The sequence below is a fragment of the Polistes dominula genome, unplaced genomic scaffold, assembly GCF_049000335.1.
Source record: "Polistes dominula isolate Pdom_NZ unplaced genomic scaffold, Pdom_raw_medaka contig_27, whole genome shotgun sequence".
Classification (NCBI taxonomy): domain Eukaryota; kingdom Metazoa; phylum Arthropoda; class Insecta; order Hymenoptera; family Vespidae; genus Polistes; species Polistes dominula.
Genome location: NW_028300906.1, coordinates 4073451 through 4090455, shown reverse-complemented (window position 1 = coordinate 4090455; position 17005 = coordinate 4073451). Strand labels below are relative to the sequence as shown.

General features: G+C 39.2%; 1 protein-coding gene across 7 annotated transcripts in view; it reads right to left on the bottom strand.

The window, feature by feature from the left end:
* The window catches only part of LOC107067582 (bruno 3), a 232715-nt gene that overhangs the window by 16387 nt on the left and 199323 nt on the right, over nt 1–17005 (bottom strand). For 4 of the 7 annotated variants that reach the window (XM_015323224.2, XM_015323217.2, XM_015323227.2 and 1 more), the window contains 7 exons: nt 13220–13363; nt 12825–12954; nt 11187–11351; nt 10523–10624; nt 6571–6645; nt 1655–1813; nt 131–315 (listed from right to left, as the gene is read on the bottom strand). In XM_015323224.2, the coding sequence (XP_015178710.1) occupies nt 188–315; nt 1655–1813; nt 6571–6645; nt 10523–10624; nt 11187–11351; nt 12825–12954; nt 13220–13363 (903 nt within the window). In that variant the 3' untranslated portion in view covers nt 131–187. The remainder of the gene's footprint in view (nt 1–130; nt 316–1654; nt 1814–6570; nt 6646–10522; nt 10625–11186; nt 11352–12824; nt 12955–13219; nt 13364–17005) is intronic. The other 3 variants (XM_089179545.1, XM_089179546.1, XM_015323219.2) reach the window with 3 other exon arrangements.

The window sequence follows — 17005 nt, the reverse complement described above, 5'->3', positions numbered from 1 at the left end:
TTGTCGAAATAAAATATAAATTTTATCTAATTATTTTATAAATTTTCATGAAATAAAATATAACGGAATTATTTGTGAGGGTAATAGTTAAAATTTGATCCAGGAATCGAATAAATTTGTCGATGCTTACTCTGTAAGTTATGACGTAGGGCGCAATCCGTCCAGTTTTTCTACGCTAGGACGTGGGTTAGTATGGCTTGCTAGAATCCTTGGGCCTCTTCAGTTGGACCTTTAACCGTTTCATTCCTATTTGGAAGCCGTTCATCGCGTGGATCGCTGCTTGCGCGCTCGCTTGATTGTCAAACGACACGAAACCTGAAAAAAATCGATCGATAATTAATACACGATACGATGATTAATAGATTTCGTTAACGAATTTCGTCAACGAAACTCATTTCAATCCTTTCCTTTTATATTCCGATTCATTTACTTTTTGTTATCAACGACAAATTGTAAATTGTTATTTAATCAGGACCGACAATTAATATTAATTTCGTTTGATTTAAATACGCGTTTGAATTCGTGCAACGAACTTAACTATTACTTGTACCAGGAATATAATTAAAATCGAAATATATTTTTGTCCCAATCGTTACCGTTTTTTTTTTTTTTTTTTAGATTTCACGTAGAAAAGAATCAAAACGTTTGATCGGTGTTTAACGATCGACTTTTAGATCTTTTAAAGAGATCACATTTTTCCTACGAGTCCTAGGACTGAAATGATTAAAAAAAAAAAAAAAAAAGAAAGAAAAATACAAAAATCTCCAAACGAAACTACGACGCAGGAATAGAATCTTTTATCCGTCTATCATGAAATTCATTCATGTATCTTTTTAACGAGCGTCTCTGTAATTTTGGAATTTGTATAAAAACGTTGCAATTAACTAACACACACACACACAGACACGCAAGCACGCGTACAAAGGAATACAGAAGTCTGCTGAATCGCTATTTTCTATCTTTTTCTCTGGGTGCGCGTGGCTGAATGGACCGAAGATGATACGATCTCGTTCGATCGTCCAATTATCCGCGTCTATGTACACCTGCGAATCCGTATCGGATACGATTCATCAAAGGAACGGTACCGGTGGCTTTTTCAGTCTCTTTTTCAGTTCCCTTTTTTGTTACGATCTTCTCTGCTGTCGCGCAAAAGGCTTCGAGAACGATTTTATTGAGCCGAACGGCCATTGATGCTGGCTGCTTTCATAATTGACGCGTGGTGTATGCGCGTGTGTATATACCAAATGTGTGCGAGTATGTGTGTACGTGCGGAAGGGTTTGTTCACGCGTGCATAACGCCAGTTCTCTATTTTATTTTTATTTCAGCCTTGCGAAATGAATGAAATTTTATATACGTATATTCGAAAGCAATACGAGAAACACACGGTATATTTTTGTTCTTTTTTCTTTCTTCTTTTTCCTTCTTTTTTATTTTGATTAAAGTCCTATCCGCCTATTCTCTTTTTCAAGCACGACAAATGTTTTATACCTCTCGTTTATGTCCTACCTTGGACGAAGTAGAACACCATGTTACTTACGGTCATCTTCTTGTTTCTCTCTCTCTCTCTCACCCTCCCTTTTCTCCCTTTTCTTTTAGTTCCATAGAGTCAAGGCCACGCTCTTTCAGTGTCTTTCGTGGAAATGACGCACTTACCGAAGCATTTGCTCTGGTTAGTGGCCCGGTCGATGAAGACCTTCGAGGAGATGACGTTGCCGAAGGGCATGAACATCTGCATGAGCTCGGGGTCACCAAACTCCTGTGGCAGGTGGTAGATGAAGAGGTTGCAGCCCTCGGGTCCTGAGATAGAGCATCCTACCATATAAATCAGAGCACATCTAAACATCTAAACTTGAAGTATAATACTCAAGTTAGAATGTTAGTCTTTGGATGAGTTTCCTTCTTCGGTAGATAAGTTGTTATGATTCGGCGATAGTGAAAAGCGATATAACTTGCTAGTGCGAGTTTCGAATGAATATGAAGATGAAGTATTTCATGATAATATTATTGGAATTTAAACATTAATGTCTCTCACACATCGTTCAATTTATTTCATCATTTCATTTACAACGTACATCTGTTTTCGTACGATATAGAAATTCGATTGGTGAGAGACGTCGTAAACAAATTTTGAAATGATCTTTTTGATTTTGTTTTTGCTTTAGTTTCTTCTTTCTATTTTTTTTTTTGCTTTAATGAGAGAGACGTCGAACAAAGTGATACGAATAATGCGTATATATACTAATGAAAATGAAAAAAGAAAGAGACGCGAGAGGTGCCGTGGATGACCCGTTCGTGATTTTGATTACTCTCTCTCTTTCTCTTTCTCTCGCGCGCACTTTCAAAGTAACGTTGAGTATTTATACTTTCAATTATACAAACACACAACACAGGGAATTCACACAATACAATGACAGACGATAAAGGAATAAACTGGACATTGGTGAAGAATGCGGGAGGTGAGATACGATCTATGAACGTGAAATGTTACGATGAAGGAATATGTTTGTATTATGACACGGTGGTGATCATGACAGTGATTACGCGCGATTTTATTCTACATAGATATTTAATATTTTAATTGTTCATGGCCAGACACGGATGATCTATCGTCGTCATTTTTCAAAAATGTGATGAAGCAAACGCTGCATGGAGAGATCGTTGTCAAACTTTTTTCTTATCTTCGTATTTGTTTTAATAATTATTATTCAAACATTTACGAAATTTAAGAGAGATAATCTTGGGTGTGTTCAAGGAAGTAAGATACATTGATTCGAATTAAAATAAAGTCGAAAAGTGACAATGAAGACATCGACAAAGATTATTATTATTATTACTTGCGCATGCTCTCAACCAAGGAAAGCTTTCCTTCTTCTCTTACGTAGTGCCAAAAGTGGGCAGGGTAGATGGAAAGAGAAAGAAGGGCTTTAGGGACGAGAAGGGGAGGAAGTCCAAATAAGGATTTAGCTAATTTCACTGAACTTTATAACTCCGACGTCAATTAGCGGCGATTATGACCGTGGAAACTTCTGCTCTCTTGCCCAGAAAGCTACCCAACTAACGGACGCATTTAAGTAATGAGATGGCTGCCACTCAACTTTTAGGGCGCTACTCATCGCGAGTCGCTTGTTACTTTGGCAAGATCCGCCATCACCACTACTACCACCACCATCTTTGAGATCTTCTTCTTCTTCTTCTTCCCTCATTTTACTTTTGAGACTTTGGGAATAACCGAAACGTGCTATCTCGAGTAACCCCAGCAAATATAATTGTCCTATTGGCAGCAATTCTGACAAATAATCTCAGAGATCACTAGGTATTTGATGATAATAATTTGAGTTCACATTCTCAAGCTCGGGATGTTACTCTTCAATTTTCACAGATAAATTTTGAAGGATTTCTTTTATACAATTTTGTAATTTCAACGGATTTAAACAATTTCCTTTTAGATACTCTTTCTCTCTTTTCCTTTCTTTTGTTCATTCTTTCGCAAAATAGCCTTCTCTCATTAAATTCCGTCTAATGAAACGGATTAGCCTATGTTAAAGTGCCGACATTTCCCAGGTGTTGCTCTGATATAATTGCGCGTACCTTCTAATAGAATATAATTGCACGAGTTTTTCAATTTCTTCTTCTTCTTCTTCTTCTATTTTTATTTTTTTTTTTCATTAAGAGAGAAAGAAAACAAAGGAATTGAAAAGTCGACAATTCGCAAACGGAATTACGAAATATCCGTAGGCGATGTGTTCTCCTTTGTCTCTCCTGGCCTCGTTTGAAATATAAAATAATAAGTTTAGAGAAAGCAAGAGAGGAAACGAGAAGGAACGATGATCGTGGTGGTGCTAAAGGCTTCGAAATTAATTTCGCGTCAAAAAGGAAAGTTTGCGTTATCCGAGGAGTAACCTTAACGCGTCTCGCGGTTTACATAAAGAGTGACAAATGTTTCCCCTTTGCGTCGTAGCTTTGTCCCGGCAATAACTCGATCGAAGTTGTCACGCGAAACCCAAATTAGCGTGGGTGTCGACAGGTTTCCAGTTGCTACCGACGAAGGAAGTGAGAGAGAGGAAAATGGAATCACGAAGAACGAGTAATAAATTCACTTCTGTCGTCGCGTGGTGCCTGATCGGTGATCCTGAAATTGCTTCTCGACTCGCTAATTGGCCTTAGCGTGGAATGTGTCCACAAATTTAATGAGAATTGTCCAACAACTTCTCTTCTATTTCCCCCTGTACTGTCCTTGACGAACCAATAGAAGAGTCCAAACTTCTAAACTTATTATACTTTGATACAACTTTGATCATTTTCAAACTTTTTTCTGGGATTAATATTTCTCTCTTTTTTTTTTTTAAATGATAAAGAATTATCTTTATTTAAATTGAAGAATTTGCGTTGACGTTTAACACGAAAATATTAGATACAGAAACGAGCAGTCAGAACTGTTTCATAGAAGAACAAAGAAAACAACAATTGACATTTGTCAACTGCAATGAGGAGTATAACTAAACTTTTGAACAATGATAAAACGAGTGTACTTCTGTATACACATGTAACTCAAGAAAAAGATAGAGAGACATTAAATACTGACAGTGATAACGAAGATAAAGAGGAAAACGATTACCAAATGAATTGATAACTCGGTGTCATGCAAAGGGGAAAAAAAAACTGAATAAAATGAAACCAATGCAGGCTGCAATATTTCTAAAAGATTCGAAACACCTTTTTGACACGCACATAGAATATGTATTTTTCGAAGGACATATGAAAATTTCATCGGCAATTCAGAGCCTGCCGAAATGGGAAATCCTCCTTCTATTTCGAAAAAAAAAGGGGAGAGATACTGAGAATTTGATGATCGAACCTGTCATATTCCATACGTCAAAGTGCATTAACGTTACGTGGAACGATGATCTCGTGAGCGTGAAAAAGATGGATGGCAGCCGACAAAAAATACAAGAAAAACAAGAAGAAAAATATATGGAGGAAGGGGAGAAAAGCGAAGTCGAGGAGGAGGAGGAGGAGGAGGAGGAGGAGGAGGAGGATAATCTAGGGAGTGGGTGAGCCTAGAGGAGGTGGTAGGGGGCGAAAGTCGGGGGTGGCTGTCGCAGTAAACTTTCCATTATCCTACGATGTAACAACGGATCGCCTACGGGGCGTAGCGGCAAAGTAATTAAAACTTTCGTTTTATTTGCATTATCTCATTGTAAGGCATCGTATATTCTAATAATGGCGAGTTGTTAATTGCAATTAGGCGTGGGGCTTCTCTCTCTTTCTCTCTTCATCCACCTACAACCACCACCCTATTTTTAGCCTCCTTCTTCTGATTCTCTTTATTTCCTTCCTTCCTTCCTTCTTTCCTTCTTTCTTTCTTTCTTTCTTTCTTTCTTTCTTTCTTTCTTTCTTTCTTTCTTCCCTACTCTTGTTTCAACATCACTTCTCAACTTCCTTTCGACCACGTTCCTACTCGTTTTTCCACAAAGAACAAGGACCGTCTTTTTCAGGACGTTTCGTTCAACTGACGGCTCGTTAAGCACCACCTCGATCGATTCCGTTGTACTTTTAATTGGAAAACCAGTCTTCGGTTGTAGTCAACGATTTCAACGAACATTTCTGCTCGTTACACGAAAGGAAAGGAAAGGACAGGAAAGGAAAGGAAAGTAAAAGAAAAAAGGAAAGAGAGGTTGAGGTTGAGGTTGAGGTTGAGGGTTAGAACGAGGGTGTACGTTTTGTAGAACGACAGAACACTTTGGATTTGTTCTTCTTCTTCTTTTTCTTCTTAAAAATTCGTCAAATTAAATTTGATAGATTCTGTGGTTTCACTCCTTTTCACCTCAAACCCTTAAACGATCTTACTTTAACTCACTTTGTTCTAGTTCGAAACAATTAATATATGAAAGAAAGAGAGAAAGGTGGTGGTATATTTCGTGAAAGTTTTCGGAAGGAAGGATAAGAGATATGGTTTTACTTTGGGCACCCGCTTGATGAGAAAGAAACCCGCCGTTAAACGTACGTGCCGATGAAAACCCTGTTGGAAAGAATTCTTTCGCGAAAAATTTCATCAAAGGTTTCGCCTCTACGCCTTCAGCCCTGGACGAAGAAGAAGAAGAAGAAGAAGAAGAAGAAGAAGAAGAAGAAGAAGAAGAAGAAGAAGAGAGGAGTACCGAGAGCGTCGAATTAAAAGAGAACGGAAACTTTTGAAAGACGAAGAAAAAGTAAGGAAAAAAAAGGCAACGCTTTTTAATCGACCTTTTTCCTCCCGTCTCCCCACACAGCGCAAAAGAATATAATTTTTCTCTACTTTTCCACCTCTTCTCTACTGTTCAACCTACTATTTTTGTTCTCATTTCTTTTCTTCTTATTTTTTTCTTTTCGTATTATACTTTTTGACTTTGGACGATCGACCAAATGAAATCTTTCGTGTCTGGACGAATCTACATTTTTAATACGAATGTGTGTAAAATTTGTACGAATGTTCGTGTAAGTGTTGAAGGAAGTGGTATCAACTACAAATTGGATGAACTACTATTATTTTGTGTTACAATCAACAATGAATACGTTAACGTGTTTGTACTTACCTTCCCTTTGTGCCACAGCGGCGGTAATCGGCTGAGGAATAGCTTGAGGAAACTGGCCGTAGACGGCGGGATAAGCTGCGACAGTAACAAATAACGGATAACAAACAAAATACATCGTATTTGTCGACATAGAGAGACGGAAAATGTGCATGCTCGTTTATGATGCGCTATATTCGGTGTTTCATAATATATTCACTCTGGACAAAAATTAGTGCTTTTCGATTTGCTCCTGGGGTAGTAGGGGTGGCAGAGTTAAGGGAGAGAAAGAAAATGGTTATTTGTATAAAAGAGGAATACAAAAACGAAAAAACAATTCTCTACTTTGTCGAAGAAACAAAGGAGAATGAGAGAGTAAAAAGCAAAAAAAAAAAAAAAAAGAGAAAAAGAAAAAGAACAGAATAAAAGGGTAGGATGGAAGAAAAGAAGGCGATGTCGTTCGTATCGCGTTCTACGGCGCGGTCCATTTACCTTGTCAACTTAAAAGCAAACGAATGGTGGCGAATCTCCGCTACAGGAGTCTCACGAACGTTCCTCCTGCGCCATTTATCATGCCGCTTCCACGGACAAGGATATTCGTCTCTCAACGATATCGCCATTTCCTAACTTTAAATACCATACATTCAGTGCTTTGTACCTGCCTTCTACTACATATCCCTGTATATGTATCGTATAGTTATATATATTTCCTTTTTCTATTTGTTTTTTCTTCTTGTATGATTTTTTATTCTTCTAATTGTCGATGAGGAAACGGAGTCAAATATTTTGCCGGTTCGTGTACTCTCGAAAAGGACATTCGATACGGCTTCAAAGTCACACGCTGAGAGAAGGATCGGACTACCCTGATGAAATCACGCGTGGGAGATCACGTTTCACGATGGCGCATGACTTTTCACTCGGTCTCTCGTCGTTATATCGATCGATGGGTAGAAGAGTCAGTCCGTCGGTGGTAGTCAAACTCGCTTAAGAATGATTACTTTTTACATTTATTATAATATTTTGAAAACGATTTCTGACCGAACATATCGTCAGACATCGTTCTCTCTCCCTTTTATCAATAATCGCGTACTCCTAGTAATCATAACGTTATTAATCACATACTTGAGTAAATATTTAAAACGATACGTGATTGATATCTGTTTGCGACTGGGGCATACGGTACATATATAGGGTACATATACGGAACCCGGCATTGCATTCGCATTGCATCGCATCGCGCGAATTTCACTTGCTTACCGCCGCCACCGCCGCCGCCGACGCTGACTACTCTCAAATCCGCAACGCTGAAATTTCGCTTCGGAATTAATTATTCCCGTGTAAATATCACTTTAATATATTCCGATTGACGTTACCGGAGGCTTCACGGAGCGCGATGGGTCAACATTTGGCGTATGAAATAAATGTGCGATCATACGTCGGTTATCTCGTCCTGTTTAACAGAAAAGGAGAAAAGGAGAAAAATAGAAAGAGATAGTAGAGAGAGAAAATGAACGAACGGACGAACGGACGGATGGACGGTGAACGAACGAACGAACGAACGAACGAACGAACGAACGAACGAACGAACGAGCAAGTAGCGAATATATACGGGATTGCTTTTTTCGATCCGTTGATCTCGACGAGAGTTTGTGTGTACGCTGGAAACAAATATAGGAGAAAAAACAGACCGTTTTAGAGACACCTGTAAACGTAAAAAAAAAAAAAAAAGAAAAAAGGGAGTAGTAAAAAAAAAGGGTTGGACGGTTCGCACTGGTGCTGTGACGATGAGAAGGTGGAGGAAGAGGAGGAAGAGGAGAGAGGACGTTGTGGAACGTACGGTACTGCAGGCTGTATCATGTATGCCGGACAAATTCACGAAACCACCGATAATTCTTTGAACCCACGTACCTACGCAAACAGTATAGTTTTACTTTTATTTTCTTTCTCTATTGATCCGAAAACTATGATGTCGACGCGTTGTGTTGTTTGTTTTTCCTGGCTACACACAGAATCAACCATATTTCTTTCCCCTTTCTTTTTATTTTTTTTTTTTATTTTTTTTATCCTTTTTATCTGGCGTCTAGTTTACCGAGCAGAAAATTTAATTAAATTCGTTGTGTCGATCTAACTAACCTAATTAACCAATTGAGTAAACCGTTTTATGTCAAGTACGTTTTATTGATTCTTCTTATCGAGAAGCAGCAGCAGCAGCAGCAGCAACAACACTCTTGTCGCGTGCATGCGTGCGTACGTGCGTGCGGGAAAACAAAACAAGATAATACCGCGTTTATGCAAGCAACATTCTGATGGTGAATCTAGTTGGGTACACGTAAAAGTCCGTGTATTTTTTATCATCGGAAACGCAATAGAAAAGTGCAAGTTACCGCGAAACTGTCATTTCCCCTGTTTCTATACCGTTTCGTTTTTACCGACCATTAGCGAGAATTACCGTGAAAATTGCTAAAATCACAACACTCGAACGTTGTTCGTAATTTATTGCCCTTAACGAAGCGTGTTATTCCAAATCTGCATACCAACCTAACGGCATCTAATACATTTTACGGTAAAACGCGATTCAATCGAACTAATGATGTTCTTTTTTTTTTTTAACTTCTTTCATCTATTTATTATATTTTTTTAATTTTAATACTTCACATTTTTCTCGTCCATCTCGAACATTAAAAATAATATCTAGGACACTATAGCATTATCATCATCAGCACACATACGAACTACGCATAAGTTTCGATTTATTCACGATTCATATGTGTGTGTATATATGTGTATGTATATGTATATACACATATAAAAGAAATTTTTACGTTTACGAAATATATGTATATATACATGTATATACATGCTGACACAGTCGCACAGCATGCAACACAACCAGCAACGACGCGAAGAGCGAAATTGAGTTTTTTCCTAGATAAATGTCCGAGTGCTTCCGGTTAAAAGCGTGTTGTGCTTGAGTTTTTCCTCTCCTTCTTTCCCCCTTACCCCCGATTATTCTCTTTCGGCATTGCTCTTTCTCTTTCCCTTTCTCTTTCCCTTTCTCTTTCCCCGACATCCAACGATATTTATTTTACGTCGACTTTGGTCAAAAAATGAAAGAAAGGAAAGTGAACCCGGAGGGGACGGTGGACTTTTCGAAAAACTATATATGATTTGTTTTTTTTCAATGCCACTGCATTTGAGCATCCATGCACGTACGTGGCGTGCGTATATGCGCCCTCCCTGTATTTGTGTGCGCGGGTCTGTTTGTTCAATAATACTGTCGATAAAATGTACGTTCGCTGATCTTTCCAGCTTAACCCACCTTCCCCTCTCATCTGCACACCGCCCCCCTCCAGCACACACCACCCATTCTCGTCCCTGCCCCCTCGCGTAGAACCCAACGGGTGAGTATGTAAATAGCTAAGCTTTCTAAAATATTAAAAAAATATCTGTACCGACGTTTCCGTAAGCTTTTCCATCGTACAAACGACAAATAGGATTTTCAATTACCATTGAACGATCTCGTAAAGAAATAAAATGAAATAAAATAAAAATAAAAAAAAGGGGAAAGAAAAAAAAATACACAGCAAACAAAACAAAATCATACGAATTTTATCGCGCGTGACGTAAACGATAACGATTTACTCTTCATCGATGCGAATAATCTCTGTGACCGATTACACGTGTACTCCCGGGTTTGTTGCGTTTAAACAGCGAGAGCGTATATTTGTGGTTGACCAATTTTGTCCAGAACATGACGAGATAGACAGAACAACCCATAGGAAAAAATCTTTTGGAAAAAAAAAATGGAATTTTTTTACTTACGATCTTTAAAATGTTTCATTTATGTATTTTTATTTGACTGATATCGAATGAGAATTAGATAATAGTAATTTAAGAAAAGTGATCGATGATCGATGCCAAGAATGAGTAACAAAAAGGAAAAGAAAAAGAAAAAAACCTAATTCGAATAACTTACCAACACTATGATGATAAGGTTGCATTCCACCATATGTTGGGTGTTGAAGTGTCGCCTCCCCATTGGGCAGCCCCTGTGCTGGAATCGACAAATGGAGGGCATCTACACTTCAGTAAGCTCAACTCTTATCAGGGACGGACCTAACTTAGTGCCCCTGTCTCAATGAACCCGATCCTATCGAAGTTTGACTCTAATCTACTTTGGTAGATACTGATAAAGAATGCATCGATTTATCGGGATGACAATTTAATCGAACAACTGTATTAACTCCAATAAGATATATAAATTCGGTACAGTTGTAAGATAGCCAGCCAGCTATTTGAAGCTTTTCAAAGTATATCAATGAATGAGATGTCCTGTTATATAAAAGTAAAATCATGAAAGGAAAATGGTGAGACAATGAAACATAGACAGATATAGGAAATAAGTAGAGCATGGGGTTGTCGTTGGTGATAGCATTTTCGCGATTTGAGCTGGCAATGGTTTGGTCCTGCGCGAAAGTAGAAAGAGAAATAGGAAAACCCGTGGCGTAGCGACGCACCGAGCGCCGTCGTACTGGGCGAGGTTATTTCCTTCGCCGGTGGAAACGCGGAATAATAAAGTCCGTCGTCGATTGGTCGGGTATTGCGCAGGGGCGGCACACTGCGCCTGAGTTGATACTCACGTCCCGAGTAGGTTTGCGGTATCCCGTTGGTATAGACACCTGGATCCGAACCTGCTGGTTGACCGTTTGGTGTTTGGGCGGCCATGTTGAAATTGGGCATCGTCGGCGAGGGTAACGACGGTATCGCCCCGTTAACTGGCTGTCCTGTGGAACCTACGAGCAAACCTGATCAGTATACAACGATTACCCTCTTGCTCTTGCAATACGGACTTCTGTCGCAAACCTCCGCTCCTCATCAATTCTCACTCTCTCTCCCCCTTTCATACAACATACACGTGCATGCACACCCTTCATTCTAGTTCTACCTTCTATCAATCGATTTCATCTCATAAATGGACGAATATAACTAGCCTTTAAATGGATAGACCATCAGGGATGATTTCTACTCGAAAGCTATGCAACCATACTGTCATGAAGTATGCTCATGTTCTTCATTCAACATGGATCAAAATCAATTGATCAGCAAGTTTATTTTATTTTATTTTAGGTGTCAAAAGAATGATGAATATCGATAAGAAAAAGAGTAAAGAACAACTAAAGAATCAAATTGTTCAAATATTTGTATTCTTTTCCTCTTTGAAATGGTATTACCCTCTTCTTCTAAAACGAGACTCGACGTATAACCCAAGCAAGCGTTTGCGGAGGGACGATTTCCGCATTCGCTATACCCACTCTCTATACCTTCTCTCTATACCCTTTCCTTCCTCGTTCTCTTTCTCTCTGTTTTCTCTTTTATCGAAAGATCGGAGTCGGAGAGAGGAAGAGAAAGAGAAAAAGAGAAAGGGCCGTGCTTCCTCGAAGTTTCTACTTCCCGTTCGGCGAGCTTTCGATAAAGTTTCGCGGTACCCAGCAATATCTTTCGCCCGAGTCACGCTCGGTGAAAATGTTGTATTGATTTACGAGCCTGTTATAAGGCAAGCAGCGAGAGAGTACGTTCTTCTTCTCTTTTCTTCGAAACGCGCACGCGAGACCGCTCGCGGATGTTCTACGCAGAAGAGGTTGCTTGGCAGACGAGGGTGGTACAGGGCAAAAAAAGGTTTGGGAAATCGAGCGTTTTCCTACTAGAAGGGTACGTATAAATATGCGTTTTCGTCTATATGTGGGTGTGTGTGCTAGTGCACGGATGCTTCTCGCTCGTTTCTTCTTCTCCACGCTGTCGAATGTTTCCCGGGAAATCGAGCATTTCTCCGATTCCAAGCACTCCCTCTTTCTCTTTCTCTTTCACTCCCTCTTCACGAAATTGATGTAGCTCGACGCAACGTTATACCGCGAGATTTTCCTTCTAAACGTCGGATTTGTACAGGAGGAGAACTGGGGGAGGAGAAGGAGGAGGAGTTGGTATTGTAACGTGAGTCCTTATCCGACGAAATTCGAAACGTTTTAAACTATGAGTCATTTAATGTTTCGTCCTAAATGGATTAAAATGAATTTTTCTTTTAGTTATTACATTTGATAATTTACCTATGTTTGAAACATTCACACATACACACGTACAAATACATAAAAGTATTCATTATTTGCTTGTGGATGATATAGAAGATAGTTGATACATTCATTTAATTATTGCTCTGATGTTTTAATTAGATGTTTCTCGTTGTTTCTCATATTTTATAATAATTAAGAAAGAATAGAATTTACCGGAAGTCGGTGGTACAACGGGATTTGGCATGCCATTAAGGGCGTGTGGTAGTTGCCCAGCAGCTAGTGCGGCCATTGGGCTGATATACGTTCCCTGTGCCGTTGCAGCTGCCATGAGCGCTGCTTGTTGCTGAAACATATGAATATTTTCGTTTTAGAATCGTACGTCAAACGAATGGTGGTTTGTTGTCGCAGCTGCACAATTTCCCTTATATGCGGGAAATTTTGAGAAATAGTTGAATTGAAAAGTTACGACGAAAGTGACAATTCAACGAAATCAAGTGTACATATAATAACGAGAAGAAAACTATTACCAATTGTACATCTTGGTAAGGGGTACAACTGTAGATTGGTAATGCAGTAACGGAAGAACCATTAACGGTAATACGACCCACCTGGGCGTAAGCGCCGTAAGCGTTGAACTGATTGAAGACAAAGGGGTTAAGGAGGCTCATGTTCCCGGCCATTTGCTGCATGCGTCTTAGTTGTCTCTCTTTCTCAGTGTCCGCGAACTTTACCACTACGCTGGATGACGCACCCTGAAACAGAAAAGCAATCGTTATCAGTAAAAGAAAAAAATAATTGCTGGAAGTGATTTAAAAGAAGCTTTTTTCTCTTTCCCCTATTTTATTCTATTCTTTTCTTTAACAAACGAGCACGGATTAGGACTGTAACTCGAACACGGTTTAATGAGGTTCAAGAGTTAGGGAAAATTCCAAGCTCTCGGTGGTATAGGGAGGAGGAAATTCGCGTGGGAGGTTTCCAGACTGATGGCATCTTGTGACGACGACGACGACGACGACGACTAAAGTAAGGATGACTTAATCGGGCGTGTAGATGGTATATACGAGCGACGATTATGTGGCCCCGTATCTGGGAAACTGGTTACATGGTTTATCACGTATGTACTAAGCCGTTCACAATGTAAATTGCCGTCTTATGTCAGGCTAGTCTGAACACAGGATCGGATAGTCCTGTCAGCCATCTCGTATCCGATGTAATTTCCGTTAGAAACGGTGCACCCACTGTTTTAAGATCCTCCAAACGTACCGTACTCAGTTTGTAAAGCTATAAGTAGTTTGCAAACAGCTTCGTAAACCTGTTGGGTCTTTAAATATTCCATCGATGAACATAAAATATAAAATATAATTTCGATAAATCTGAACGATTATATTTTATAGCCCAGTTTATTAAATTCAACAGTTAACATAATAAATAGGTTATTGTAATGAGTATGAATTATGAGAAAAATAAGTTAAAAGGTATCCTATCTAACAAGAAAAGATTTCAACGTCTTTTGGGACTCCTACAAGGACGATACATAAGGCGATGATGCTCATACGACGTCTAAAATATAAATGGAAAGGCAACAGGTGGTCAGTAGCCATTGTGGCTGCGGAGAAAAGCTTAGCTTTCGAGCTTCCCCGTGATATATTATATTCGGGTCATCAATGTAAATGCTGGGCGTGTCTGAGTTTATATAACTGCCGTAATATTATAACACGAGGACACGCAAAGTCGCAGCAGGCTTGGCGCATGCATTCCCTTTTTACTTGATATCTCTTTTTTCTCTTATTTTTTCTTTCAAGCCTTAAAGCCACCAAATCTACACATATGAATGAATAAATTTCACTTTTATACAACTGTGTATACATTCGTAAATGTACTGACACATACCTACAAATACGCACGCGCAACTTTCTTAACCGTTTAAGTTTCAAATTCTTCCAATTTCATGTCAAAAAGATCCTTAGTACGTTTCGACCATTACCTTCGTGACAAGATTGTTCCAATAAGCTCTCGTACTTTGATTGTTCAAGACTATCAATGTACATTTCTAATTTATCCAGCATGGTCACGCGAGGTAAGAAAAAGAATCAACGAAGAGATAATCGCGAAAACATCGAACGATTAGAAGAAAACAGTCGGTGCTTTTAAAATGTTGGTAATGAAGTGCTTTTTCAACTGTTACAATCGTTGCTCACTAAACGTTCTGAATAATCAATGTATGCGGTATGTAGAAGTAGCAGCGGTAGTACCACCAACACCACCAGCTCCGTCAACCTTCGGGTCCGTCATTAACTTATTAGTGCTATGGGCACGTTTCGGTTAACGATCCATTACACAAATTAACACGTTGGTGGAGCAATGCGTTAGCCGCTACTCGTCGATTGCGCGTGCATAAATAAATTATATGACCCGTACAGTTTACCGGAGTGAAGAGACCAGAAGAGAGAGATAGAAGTAACAGGGAGGAGAAGGAGGAAGGTGAAAGGAAGAGGAAAGAGTAAACGTGTGTATGGGAGAGAGAGAGAGAGAAATTCCATCATGTTAGCCGATAATTGCGTTGTTTCTATAAGATATACAACACATTTCTATTCGCTTTCGGCGAAATACGATCGTCATGTTAACGTTTTCTACGATATTGATTCAACGATTATTTGTCCGAGTAAATACCCCTTTAATGACGGCATGTCCGTGATTCGATTGGTGGACGAACCACGCACCACCTATGTTGGTCGTCGTTAAACTCTCGATAACGTACTCGTGATAGGCATTTTGCTCGGTATGTACCAACAGTAATTTACTTTCGTTTAGAGAAGTCTACTCTCGTATGATAAAACTTATTCCTCGTAAAAATAACTCTTTTAACGGATCATTGAGTTTTCTTTTTTATTACCACGATATATCACGGGAATCAATAATTTGGAATATTTGGTAACAAAAAATTGAACAGGTCGAAAGGTAGAGACGCGTAGATAGGAGGCTGATAGACTTCTCTGGTTTCAAAGATGCTTTTAATCATAGACCACCAACTCGAATGCATCTTATGGTATCGTCTGTAATTTAATGACATTGAAATACACGCCAGGTGCTAGAGAAAGAGAGAGAGAGAGAGAGAGAGAGAGAGTAACGCGATATATTCCAACGATCGATTGCAATGTCCATACGGATCTATAAACCTAATCTATGTAGAAGAGGATGAGAATCAAGACGAAGAGAAGGAGTACAAATCATTGGACACAAGACTAAAAGATACATATCCTTGACTATCTCAAAGGGAGTATAATTCGATGCAGCCTAGTGTGTTTTAGACTAAGCAACGGAGCAAGTATAGACATCAAAGAACGTTTGGTTCTGCTTAACAGCAATTCCATTGGTAACGATATGGAGAGATCAATGACGATTAATTAGATGCAATGCACCTGTTCTTAATTTCTCACAGTAATGATTATTCCTATTTCCAACTCATTTTCTTTTTTTAAAGCAAAACCAATCACCGTCTTTGTGTTTTTGTTCTTTACGTCGCCCATAATTTAACATTTTTCAGGGCTGACATTTCTTTGACCCTATTTTTAAAGTAAGGCACCAAAGGGAGATTAACGGGTGAATAAATTCATATAGCAGGTACGTTGGAAAAATATTAAGGCCCTTCAAGTTATTTTTATTCAACCCGTATAACTTATTTCTTTTTTTTTTTTTTACAATATTTTTCTAACGTTTCAGTGCTATCGTATAAAATATTTGCCAATTTGCCAACAAGCTCTTCAAAATCTGAAGTACACGCTCTAATAATAACGAGCATAAGAAAAAAGAAAAAAAAAACGAAGAAAAATCAAATCTAAAGTAAGAAATAGAGATAAAAAGAAAGGAATGAGCGAACGATCAGCTGGTTCGTATAAAAAGCAGGAAAACGCAAAAGGTGCCGGAGAAAGCGTTCTTTGTGCGAACGGAATCGCTCGTGCAACTCGTTATGTGCTCAGAGAATAACACGACACGTGTTGTGCAGGAAAAATAATTTGCCTCACACTACCAATAGCCTCGACACTGTGTGTGAAAGGTCTCCTCTATCTCGTCCCGCATCTTCCTCTCTCTCTTTCTCTCTATCTATCTCTATCTACCCTTTTCATATGTGTTTTAACGTCGATCTTCATGTGTGCTGCTAGCAGCTCTCACCCTACCCGACGAGCTTCCCAACGTATGTGACATTTATGCGCAGTAGATACACACATATATATCGACATTGCATGTGCGGACAAGACAAGAAGGGAGAGATGAGGATGATGAGGTGGAGGAGGAGGAGGAGGAGGAATAGGGGAAGGGAGAAAGGGAGAGAGGTCGTATCAGACGCAACGAAGCTGAAGCTTCATTATTGGGGGATTACGGTTCATTAATTCCGA